Source organism: Antechinus flavipes, chromosome 1 (assembly GCF_016432865.1).
Source record: "Antechinus flavipes isolate AdamAnt ecotype Samford, QLD, Australia chromosome 1, AdamAnt_v2, whole genome shotgun sequence".
NCBI classification, from domain to species: domain Eukaryota; kingdom Metazoa; phylum Chordata; class Mammalia; order Dasyuromorphia; family Dasyuridae; genus Antechinus; species Antechinus flavipes.
Window position 1 is genome coordinate 701,512,778 of NC_067398.1, and position 12,342 is coordinate 701,525,119.

The 12,342-nt window shown below is 46.5% G+C and overlaps 1 protein-coding gene across 1 annotated transcript in view; it reads right to left on the reverse strand.

Annotated features, from left to right (window-relative positions):
- Positions 1-2,136: 2,136 nt before the first annotated feature.
- Positions 2,137-12,342, reverse strand: part of MED13L (mediator complex subunit 13L) — a 332,823-nt gene continuing 322,617 nt past the window's right edge. Inside the window, exons 27-30 of the mRNA XM_051976088.1 lie at positions 9,189-9,343; positions 6,099-6,260; positions 5,565-5,677; positions 2,137-4,929 (exon numbers count right to left, since the gene is read on the reverse strand). Coding sequence (XP_051832048.1) covers positions 4,797-4,929; positions 5,565-5,677; positions 6,099-6,260; positions 9,189-9,343 — 563 coding nt within the window. The 3' untranslated portion in view covers positions 2,137-4,796. The remainder of the gene's footprint in view (positions 4,930-5,564; positions 5,678-6,098; positions 6,261-9,188; positions 9,344-12,342) is intronic.

Here is a 12,342-nt window from a genome sequence, read left to right on the forward strand (position 1 = left end):
GAATTGAGAAAAGAAGGCAATTTCCCCGGCTTTTCAATTTGTTTAAGTCTTGGGGAAAAGAGCATAAGATTTCTTGGGATTTATATCCTACATTCTGGCATTAGTTCCAGAAGGTTTCCTTGACACTGAATATATGTGAATATAAAGGAAAATTCTTCAAGAGCCATTTCTCCCGAGGGCTAGGTTATACCTGTGATCCACGGTGCTGGGGACCTTCTTCCCATGATATGCCTGGTGAATGGTTATCACTAATAATAAATGGAAGGAGCTTGACTCTAAGAATGTAAAAAGATCAGAGACATCCTGAGGGCTACAGGGATAAATGGTCCACCAACGAATTTGCAAGTTATTAGTTATACACTAAATCATAAATCTGCCCTAAATGACAACACTGTGACATAGTAATAACTAATCTGTATAAAGCAGTAACCATGAAGAACAGGAGCACCTTTGTACAAATTGTAGAATATTAGATTTGGAACCAGAAGGAATCATACAGGCCATAATAATAATACTAACAAGTAATCGTAGTGTTTTAAAGTCTGCAAAGTGCTTTATAAATGTTAAGGTAGAAATCAGTATTATCCTCAATTTACAGATAAGGAAACTGAAGCAGATGGATGACGGATGAACACACTGCTAGTATACTAGTAAAGGTTTGAAGTAGAATTTGAATTCGGGTCTTTCTGAAACTTCCCATACTCTATCCCTGATACCATCAGGCTTCTGGGAATCTAGTCCAATCCACTCATTTTTTGGCAGATCACCAGATTTGTCCAAGGTCATACTTACATTAGATAAATAAATAAATCCTGGCTGATCCAGGATTTGAACCAAGATCAGCCTGTCCTTCTCGGACTCGTAATCAACATTTTCAGACCGCAGAAGAGCCTGCCAGATGTAAATAAGGGGTGCTGGGGAGTTGTGGGCCGGAGGCTCTCATTAGTGACCACTTTACAGCCCACACAATGGGAACCCAGATGAGAAGGCAGCAAGAGGAGTGACCGTGCTCCCCTGAAGGACAGCACGGAAGACATGAGCCGGACCCCTCTCTTTGGCTGGACAGTTAAGCCAGACTCCACATGAGGCAGGTCTCCTATGGGGCCAGAATGGTTAGCTCCTCCCCATCAATAGCACCTGTCACTATTGCAGTAGTGAGCGCACATGCTCCTGTTTCTCCTGCCCTCATGCAGGCCCCCTTAGGTTCCTCATGCGAAAGCCCACCACCAGCAGGGGAGGTAAAGTGGGTATGGGGGGGGGGGGAGGCAGACCCCTCAGCTGCCAGGAAGCTGGAATGTTTTGAGTTCAGATCTGGAGTAATATGTGTGTTGTCTGAATGTTGGCTACCCCATCTAGAGATGCAGGGCTGTTTTCTTATGGATATAGTTAGGAGGGCAGGAGAGGAAATCTTGATCTTAGTTCTGAGGGAATTCTGGAGTTGGTTTTTCTCAGCCTAGAGAACCAAAGGATCTCAATGGAAGTGAATCAGGTCCGAAGGTAGAGAAAGTTGGTATGGTTCAAGAATTAGAAGGGAAGATACTATTACTTTTGAAAAAAGGGAGAAATTGAGGAAAAACAAGTCCTTGGAAATGCTTACTTCCACGAGGAAGGTCTGGTTTCATTCTAGAATATTAAAAAACCACATCCTCCGCCCCACCAAGGAAAGTGATGAAGGTTATAGACTTTTAAAAGGAACTTTCTAAGAGACTTCTCTCAAGAATCCTTTTCTTTCAATCCCCATCTCCCTGTTATAGGTTAAATGTACTAGCTAAGGTCACATGGATTGACACTAGAACAGAAGAACTCGTTCTTCTCCACAGTCCTTTTAGAATCGGAATAGTGACACGTAGAAGTCGTTGGAGAGAAGCTGGCTCTGGAGTCGTCAGAGGATCTGGGATGAATCTGACCCAGTTCTCCAATATTCCTGGGATTCAGTATCTTCCCTGAGGCACGAGGCCTCAGACTCGAAAGGTTGGGAGATCCCCTCCAGCTCTAGGCCCAGACTGCAAAGTGGGCTGAGGACGATTGAACGAGGACAGTTGACCCCTATATCAAGGCGCAGGAACCAAGGCCTGACTTTTTTCAGAGCCTTCCCTGGGTAATTTAGTTAGAGAAGAAAAGAAATGCGCTCAAAGGTTCAGTAATTCAATAATTTATTCATCTAAAAAAGTGTGTAAAAGTATATAGCTCTCATCCACAAGGTATATATGAATGACATTTAAAATGGAGGCCTTTTATTATTGTTTCTTTTTATCAAAGTCTTTTTAGTGTATTGTACCAGCGATATACTGTAGTTTTTTTTTTTAAATGAACTTCACATATTTTTGTATTCTTTCAAATTGTCTGCTATATATAAAAGAAGCTCACTGCAAAATGCTTGAAGGAAAAAAAAAAGACAAAAATTCAGAACTTCCCAGAAATGTACAGCTTTTACATTTAAAAAAGGTTCTGAAATATACATACAGGCATGCGGGACAATCCCCTCCCCCCCCCTCGCCCCTCAGCTCAAACCACAGTAAGAGTTCTGATTTCTGCATGATCTCCAAAATTAGAAATTAAAAAAAAAATAAAATAACTTTTTCACTCTGTAGCAAATCCAGGGCTTGTACATTTCAGATTAATTCAGTAAAAAACTCACAAGTAAAATAATGCATATTTAAGGGAAATATTATACAGACTTTCACACAGAAGTACATAATAAGATTTTTTAAAATCTATTGCCATTCATTTATTTTGCACAAAAACGTATAAATATGTCACCAGCTTTTCTTAACTTAAAAAACTTAAATAAAAACGACACCAGATGAAAACTACCCTTTGCTGCCTTTTTTTTTTTTTAATAATTTTTTTTTGTGGATTTTTTTTTTTTTCCTTTTTGCTTAGAACTGGGTTTCTAGGGAAAAAAAGCCCCTGCATAAAAACAGCCCATTAAAAAAAAATTCAGATGAATTCTGGGAAAAAACAACCCCAAAGTGGTAAAAGATTACAAATGTCTACTTTACAATTTGTCTTCTCACCAAGTTAGATTTTTATACATGTTTACAATCTTCATATTTTTATGCGCTTCAAAAGGCCTTGAGAATTTTCCTTTCTGATTAAGAAAAAATAGCACTGCAATATTTTTAAAGTCAATTTTACACTGTACACATTAGATACAAATGGTTTGATATATCAGATTTTTTTTTAACCTATACATTGCGGAGATGCCCCGCCCTCCCCCCACCCCCACCTCCCCACGGGTGGTTCAGAGAACAAAATTATCCATTTACATGGTGACTTCTCTGCTTTCACATTCCCACCACACGACAGACTTTTTTTTTCTTTAATATACTTTGTTTTTAAACATTAGATTATTTCAAGAAAAATACTTTTAAAAAATCATAGTAATTATTACACTTTTTTTTTTTTTTTGTTAACCAGAACATGAAAGTATTTTGGAAGAACTTTTAAAATTTGCATGATTCTTTCCACAGACTCCTTGATCTCCCTGCCTGACATTCCGTGCCCCTGCCCCTCAGTGACAAATGCCCACAGCAGCCACAACAAACGCCCCCAAAGACTTGGAGAGCCTGAAATGAAGGCGTCATGAAATGCTTCCATGACAGCCATTATTAACATTTCAAAAAGGCAATCACTGTAATTAAATAAAGCTCCACCACAGTGGTTCCATTTCAAGTACTAATTTAATGACAAGTTTTATTATTTCTTTGAAATAATATTCCTATGGTCCAGAAATAATCCACCATATTCGTACATGATCTGGAGAGCAAATGCTCTCCGCGATTCACTTCCGCTTTCATGGGAGGTCTAGTTTTCAATATAACTTTCTGAGCACTGCTGCTTGGAGAGGGCACCTCGATCCCCACTCTGGGAAACGGGGGCCTGGGCACGATCCCCACCACAGCCCTGAACTGGAGTCGCCTGTCTTGTTACTTTGTACTTAACCCCGGCCACTTTGACAAGAAATAGGGTGGAGAGCCTCCTGAGCTCCCTTGGTTTCTTGGCCAAACCTGCGGCCTGGCTCTGAATCTCCCTGGATTGGTTTTTACCTCTCTTCTGGTTTTTAGGTCAGAGAACAGACAGGTGTGTAGACAAATAATCCTATGGGGCTCCCTATTGGGTTTCATCTAGAGTACCTGGTCCTTGCTAATTTAAAAACAAAAACAAAGACAACGATATGATTTAAAATAAATAGACAAAGTTAATATGTGCCAGACCATTCCCATCCACATAGACGGGGAAATCAACCAAAGCACTCATATCTATTATTAAGGCGGCAGAAACTCTGTTTTTTTGTTTTTTTTCTTTTTTTAATAACATATTGAGCTGGTCCTTATTTCATAAAGCCCCACCTTACAGAGTTCAAACACTGAGATGTCACCCATACCAGTCCCTAGAGGCCTTCGACCCAAAGAGCAAACTCGCCCTTATTTTTAAACATTGATTTAAAATAGGGTCAGTCCCCCAGGGAAATGGACACCACATTCTCCATGTTTTCCTCCTTCGGGGGGGGAAAAAAAAGACACGCACACAAAACACAAGACTTCCTGTTGACCGACCAGTGGAATGGGGTCACCCGCAACGTGAACCCCGGCTGAATGTCCGTGTGTCCAGGACCTCCCCGGTCCCCGGGAGAAGCGTCCACACCCTCTGCCACAACTGCACAGCCCCGCGCCCCGCAGGCTCCTGGAGGCTGGTCTGGAGGAAGGACTCTGGGCCAGTGCAGAATTCATTTCTTGGATTGAGGTTTCGAGGAAAGAGGGAGGTCCGAGCCACAAGGAACAAGTGCTTTCAAATTAAAGTATGTTCATGATGGCGTTGTACAACTGAGTAAGCACCACAAAGTGGACAGGAAGGCAGGAGGTGCGATCCTGGGTGGCGGGATTGCACGTGAGCCAGGACAGGGCGTTGTACTGCTCCAGAACGAACCTGCCGAGGAAGCGCATGGCTGAAGGGCTGCGGCCGGCCACCCTCCACGCGGGGGCTCTCGCCGACTGACCCCCTGACTCTGCTCACACTTTACAGTGGACACTTGTAGAGGCTTAAGGCCAAATAACTAAGGGGAGGCCATGTCCTAACTGAACTCTCCAGTACAGAGCCATGTACCTGGAGGCCGCCCTGAGGGGGAAAAAAGCTGATTTCTGGAGACAAGAGCCAGAAATCATTCCTTTTTTCCTAAGGATTTGGAGGAGCTGGCGGAAGGAAATCTACCTGTTATGACAATGAAGAAGTGTCCACTGGAGGCAGAGTTACAATGAGCCCAATCTCCTTTTCAAACTACAAACATCTGTTTGTCCTTAAAAACTTTTGTTAAACTGTAAATTTAATTTCAAACTTACTTTAAGAGTAACAGGGGCCCCCCAGGGCCCAGGACTGCTCCCCTGGCCTAGGGTAAGGGGCAGGAAAGTTCCATCAGTTCCCCTAACTTCCACCCTCAGGGCAATCACAGAGTTTAAAGTGGGGCTGAAACGGCCTGAGTCTAAGTAAGCCAAAGGGACTGTGGGCCCACGGTCAGAGAAAGCGCAGCCCGGGGCCCCAGACTCAGCAGGCGCAGAGGATGTTACCTTAGGACGTCAGATGTGGTTTTGGAGTCCAGAGGGTGTGGCACACGCTGGGAGTTCCTGGCAGGGAGAAGTTCGTCCATCTGAGCTACGGAGATGTGGTGGTGCAGGGAAGCCTGGGCCAAGAAAGGGAGAGGGGACAAGAGTGACCGGGGGAGCTTCAGCGGCTCCTCAGACCAAGCATGCAACGGCTTGGTACAAACAAGTGAGCCCAAGAGCCCGTGGGGAGAGGGGGCACCGGCGGGGGTGAGAAGGGAGAGTCTGCCGGGCAGCAGCCAGGCAGAACTCGGTTCTGTTCCCACCCACAGTCACAATCCAATCTCTAGTGGGTGCTAAGCACAGAGCTGCCCTGCTAAGTCTGAGTGAAGGTCAGATAAGCACCTGTGGGGGACACTCAGAAGGCGATTCTTACTTCTGGTAGGAGCTACCAAGACAGAGTGCCACCAAGGTGAGAGCAGAGACAGCCCGGCCAGCAGAGGGAAAGCAGCCCATGAGGTCCCCTGGGTCAGCCCAGCCCATCTGAATTCCAAGACCCACCTTGAGGAAGAGAGGGCACTGGTTCTGAGCTTGTGGACAAGAGGACCAGAACCACTGGGGAAGATTCTCAGCTTTGGCCGTTGACACAAAATAGCCCAGAGCAAGGGGCTGCTGCTTCAGCTCCTCGGGGGCTTCTCGGGAAAGAAGGCGCTCCCCCTGGCTCTGAGGGAGACAAAACATAGAAACAGAGATAGTGGGGGAGGTTAGTTTGTCTTGAAAGCCTTTTTTGCACCATGCTCCTTGTACCGAGCCCATTAATTCCCTTTCTGGCAGGATACCAGATGACAGAGGAGAGCAAACGATGAGTCTCCAACTTCCCTGGATGTACTGCTAAGCCCAATGACGGCTCCACTCAGAGAAAGCAGCAAGCCACTAACCCAGAATCCCAAGGGCATCACTTCATGGCCAAGAGGTTCTGTATTTTAGTCCAGAATGGAGTTCTGCCTCTGTTGAAGCAATAACTTTCTCCACTCCGGAACAGCCAGAGGACTGCCTGGAGCTCTGGGGGGCTGCGCCACTTTGCCCAACTATCAACCCGTCTTACAGAGACAGGGTCTGCACCTGTGATGTCCAGACTTGGAGGAGGGCTCTACTCCCCCCAACTGCCCTTCTTGCTAAGATTACTGATGCCTGATGTGAAATCTGCCACCACATTTCTGCTAAATGCTTCTATTTTGGAATTTCTTTGTGCATTGGTTACTTCTTACAAGCTATTAAGACATTCAAAAAGTCATGTATGTTCTTCCTCCCAAAATAAACTAAACTAAAAAGCTATGAGCAGACCAGACCTGGTATCTATCCACTAACATGACCAGAGAGCACAAACAGCCTGAAGCTCTTCACTACACATAATGCCCTCATAAGCCTTCCTATCAGCAGAGGCGACCCTGGGAGCCCTTTTCTTAAAGCAGAGATAAGAGACAATCTCTGGTTCATGCCCACATATACTCATCTCAAACCCGTTGTTATCATCAGTGACACAAAATAGCTAATTTTTTTGAGTATATAAATACATGAATTTCCACACAGAACCATCCAGTGGCAGAACAGACTGGACACTGGGCACGACTCTGTGGAGAAAGGGCTGGGCTTCGAGTCTAAGAGGATGACCTGAATTAGAATCCTGCTGCAGCTACTTTCTAGCAATGTGACCTAGAGAAATCATTTAACCTCCCAGGGCTTCAGTTTCCTCACCTGTAGAATAGGGATGATAACAGCACTTACCTCACAGGATTGGAGTGAGATAAAAGGTAAATGAAATTGTAGGTAAATTGCTCTGCAAATCTTAAAGCACTATATAAATGCTAATTATCATCATCATCATCATTGTCTTCTCATTGAAAAGGTCTTCTTCGTATCCTACTCTAATCAAGTAAACTCACTGTCACCTTAATGAGAGAAAGGTGTAGAACACTTGGTTCAGGGGTAAAGCCCAACATCACTAAATTAATTCTGCCTAATTTCAAGCTAGTGAAGAAACTTTTATTCTTTCACTTAAAAAGGCTCCTCTTCCTCCCCCTCCCCTCCCCAATAACCTCTTAAACAAGCATCAAAGAAAGTTCAATAAGATATAAGAGGTGGAGGGGAGAGGGGGGGATGGCTAACTTCAGAAGACTAAGACTATCCAAATACATCCTGTATTTAGAATAGGAGCTCTTCTTGGTAAACTGAGGCAGTCCATTAAAGGACATGCAGAAGAATGCTCTGATCCAAAGGGGAATAACCTTTTGGCTTGTGAGAAACTAAAATTATATCTCAATTACCATGTCCCTTGTTAATGGTTTACTGAATTACTGAAGCAGATGTCCCCAGAAAAGATCTGAAGCTTCATGTGAAACTCCTGGCGTCTGGTTAAAGACTTGGATAGATTCTTCCACTATAGAAATTAGTGTCTCCCATTTTTTATTCCCTAACTCTAACTAGGGACATGGAGCAAGGCCTTCAAAACAAAAAGGAATCATCTGCCTGGAGTTTAAATCCAAACTCAAAATGGGCAGGTCCTGTTACTGCTACCTGCCTCAGTTTCCCCATCTGTAAAATGGGTTATCATGAGGACCCAAAGAGATCTAGCCAGAAAATGATTTTTGACTTTTTCACAGATACATAAATGCTGGAATCACTACCACTGGTACTGAACTAGCTCATGGACAATGAGGGTCTGAGTTCAGGGAACGAAGTCTGCATGAAGTCTACAGCGCCCATGCAGGGAGAAGGACTCCAGGCGAAGAAGGCACGACCCTTTCTGGCTTTTAAATGTCCTTCAATGAAATTAGCACTGGAAACCAGACTTCAACTGACCAAAAACCAAAGCCCTTGAAGGGAAGTCAAAGGAACATTTTAATCAGTCTGCTTAAGCTCCACAAGCCTGTTTCTCACCTCCTTCGATCTTATAATATTTAAGGCACAGGGAGAGAATGAGGAGGCGTGGCCGTGACCCCCAAAACCTGCCGCAGACCCAAGTGTGCTGGGAATTCCGTGACTGGCGCCTCTGGTGGCCTCCCTGCAGCAGTTACAGGTGAAGCAAAGCACACCTGCCGGCCCGGCCTGCTTTCATGTTAACAGGAACCTGGGAGTTTTCAAGGGTCCCCCTTGGCCTGATCCAGAGCCTGGCCTTTGGTGATTTCTGCCTGATGCTAACAGGAAGGAGCACGACGGGGAAGGCAGAGCACCAGCCGCCTTTGTGCCCCTTCAAAGTTCTGAGGGGAGAAGCGAACCCTGCCAAACTTCCTTCGGATGAATGCAACAATCAACAATTCTTTCTTGAATTAACAAAATTAATTTACATCTTAAATAAGCAGTTTTGCTGCAACTCGCTTCTTGAAAGCCACTCAAAGTAAAAATAACTCATAACCAGCATGTGCCCAAAGCTTCATTTTTGTGAAGTCAATAAGATTTGCATAAAACTCCCGCACCTGCAGAGAGAACGACTTTCTGACATCAATCTGCAGCACTTGCCAAGGACCTCCTGCTTCTAACTGCCGTCCCCTTTTCAAGCTGGCGCCGAGGCCCTGACCCTGGCCCTGCCCCCAAAGCAGAGGATTCTGGGAGAGGGTGCCGCCCAGGACCCGGAGTTGCCCAAAGCCGCCTTACCCGACTGTGCTGGAAGTGCGAGCCCACTCCCATTCCAGAAGGGGAGCCCGGGGAAGGAACCGGGGAGGAGTTTGGAGAGGAATGCAGGTTCCCCGTGATTAAAATCCTAATGTCATTGTCCATATCATCTGGGAACGGAAGATCAAACATGTCGTCTGGAAGAGGACAAAAGAAGAAAGGTTAAATGGCCACAGCTCTCTGGAGGGGATCGCCACGCGGGCCATTCCAAGCTCTGGTCTCCCAAGGGAAGCCTGCGGAGGCCAGAGCGCCGTGTCACAGGAGACCTGGAGGGAGCTAAACCCGTTCTATGCCAGAAAATGTGGTTTTCATATCGGAACTGCAGGCTGGAAATAGATACCAAAGGGGTGTGCACGCGAGGGCACTGGCCCACCTGACAATCAGGTAGCGGCTGCTCTCGGCAATCTGCCAAAGAAAGCTCTGACACACATTAACATGCAAACCCTCCGCATTACTTGGTATTTATGGAATACTCAGTTAAATGCACACAGCAACTGGAGTTCAATTACACAGGCTACATTTGATCAGGCTGCAAGTATGCAAAAGCTAATTGAAAACACTATGGAAAATCAATAATGAAACTGCAAACTTGGGCATGGAAACCTGGTGCTGTCCCTAGGGTGGGCCAAAGCCTCCAAGCCCTCCTCCACCTCTGGCCACAAGCTTGGGCCTTGCTAATGAACCTTTTAGTCATGAGGGAAAAACAAACTCCTACCAATCATCCACCAATCTCACACGTATGAACCCACCATGCGCCAAGCCCCGTGCTAGGCCCTGGGGATTCAAAACCAAAACAGTCCTGTCCTCAGGGAGCATCCGGTCTATCAGGGGTGAGGATGTCAAAGCCCACAGTCCCAGGACACAAAGCAAAGGCCAGGCAATTCTGGGAGGGGAGGAAAGGCACCTGTAGGAGGTGCAAGAGCATTCACAACCCAGGGGACAATCAGTGCAAAGGCAGAGACGGGGGAGTTTGATGTACTTGTGTGCGGGGGGTTGGGGGGGAGCCTGCAGTGACGGGGCACCTGCCAGGGGCCAGGTACGATGTGGCGGCGACAGGACCTTCTGCCACAGCAGCCAGACACTGTAGGGTCACAGACTCAGAGGCTGCCCAGACCGACCATTTCATTTTACAAACAGGGGAGTCCTTTATCTCCTCCAGGAAGCCCTCCTGAACCCTTGCTGCCCACAGTGCCGGCCCCCTGGTCAGGGCTGCCTCTGTGCCCATCTGTCTGAGTGTTGTTTCCCCGTCTGACTGGGGCTCCTCGAGGGCAGGGACTGTCTCCGGCTCCTTTCTGCATGCCCAGACCTTGGCACGGGGCTTGGCACAGAGTGATCGCTTAATAAATATTTCCTGACAGAATGATTTCTAGTAAAATAGGGGGAGGGCCAAGTTCAAGGACAAGTTGATTCAACTTTATGTGCCCTAGAAAGCAAGGTGCACAGAAAAGAACCTGAGGGGTTAAGGGGCCAGGTCATAAGACGGAGGTCCTTGAGGGAGTGGCCAGGAGGCGAGTCTACTGCTCTTGTCCCCGAGTTCTGGACTGAGCCCATTAAACCAAAGCACTTTTCCGGGACTTGCCTCTAATCCAATCTTAGTTCCTGAAGAACAGGTGAATTTTGGCTCGGTAAGAGCTAAATCAGATTAGAGTTATCAATACATAGCAGAAGTGAGTTTCTAGATAGCCCTAACTAGGAAAAACCCCCAAAGAAGAAGCATTATTTAATGATCCACAAAGCAGAAAGCCCAAGCCTAGTAGGTTTGGGAGGGAAGCTGGGAATGGAGGGGAGGGGTGGCTCCCCTTACAACTCTCTTGTCCTCACTCTGTCTTCCTGGAACAATTGCGTCCCATCTGGCTGTGCCTCTGGAGGCACAAGTAACTGAGAGGGGGGAGCAGTAACTGGTAAACATAGAAGAGGATGAGCAAGCGTACGTTTCGCACCATTTTAGGAAATACCCTTCTATAGACATGCTTCTAATTAGCGCATGTAGCCCCAAGAGCCAAGTTCAGGGAGGCCTAGCATCGGTAGAGTCTGCTTTCGGAGGGGACTCCAGAGCCGGGACGCTTGCACGGGGTGCGCCACAGGGGGTGGCGTCTCTTCTGTGAGCCTTGCCGAGATGCCAGATCAGATCAAAGCAAAAGGGGATGATTTAGAAGCTATGATTTCCAAAGACACAGACTCATGGGGACTGTCTAAAGACTTGGTCTAGGGTTTTTCAACCACCATTTTCTACTTTTAAAATAATTTTTTAAAAGCTCCTTCCAAACACATAACAATCAAATCAAAGCTCAAGAGACATTAAATGAAGAATTGCTTATTGTTCATTAGTTGACCAAGACCCTTGAAGGGAACACCAGAGTGCTTCATTTAGCTGCGACTGTAGATAGGAGGACACAGGAGCCAGGGAGTAGGAAGGTGTAGGAGGAAGGCCCATGGTCCCATAAAGAACTCCAAGTGAGCTGTTCGCTATGAGCCTCCTCCTGGGAGCCCCTTGCTCATCCCCAGACCAGACCTGCTCCCTATATGTCACCTGCTCACTCAAGTGTGCCCCAATGGCCAACTGTGAAGTTTCTTTCCCCATCCCCACTCTCTCTTTTCCCTCCTCACTTTCCCTTTAGCATCCCTGGCTCCCACTCAGAGCCCAGTTCTTCAAGGAGGCTTTTACCCGTCCCCAACGACATGGAGCTCGCTCTGTATTTGCGCTGGATGCATTTTGCTTAAATACAGAGTGCAGACACTCCTTTCCCCCAGCCCCATCACAATGGAAGCTCCTGGTGGGCAGGGACTGCTTTGATTGTTGTCTTCCCACTCCCCAGAGCCCAGCCCAGCACTGACACACAGCAGCGAGTTCCCACGTTGTGCTTGTGGCCCTGAAATGAGAAGGGATCTCCTAACTACTCACACTCTCAACTCCTCTATACTTTATAGCCAGCTCCAGTGGCTCCATATGAATCATTCCATGGTCCACAGACAGGTTTCCAAGGGACGGCACAGCGGGGAGGGATGGGGGGAAGATGGAGTCGGTGTATGGGGAGGAAGAGGGGGTATGTGTGTGTGGGGGACTGGACATGGAAGGGGGAAAACCAGCTTGTTTCATTGAGTTAACTTCCAGTGGGAAACAGGCTCTCCTTCGATC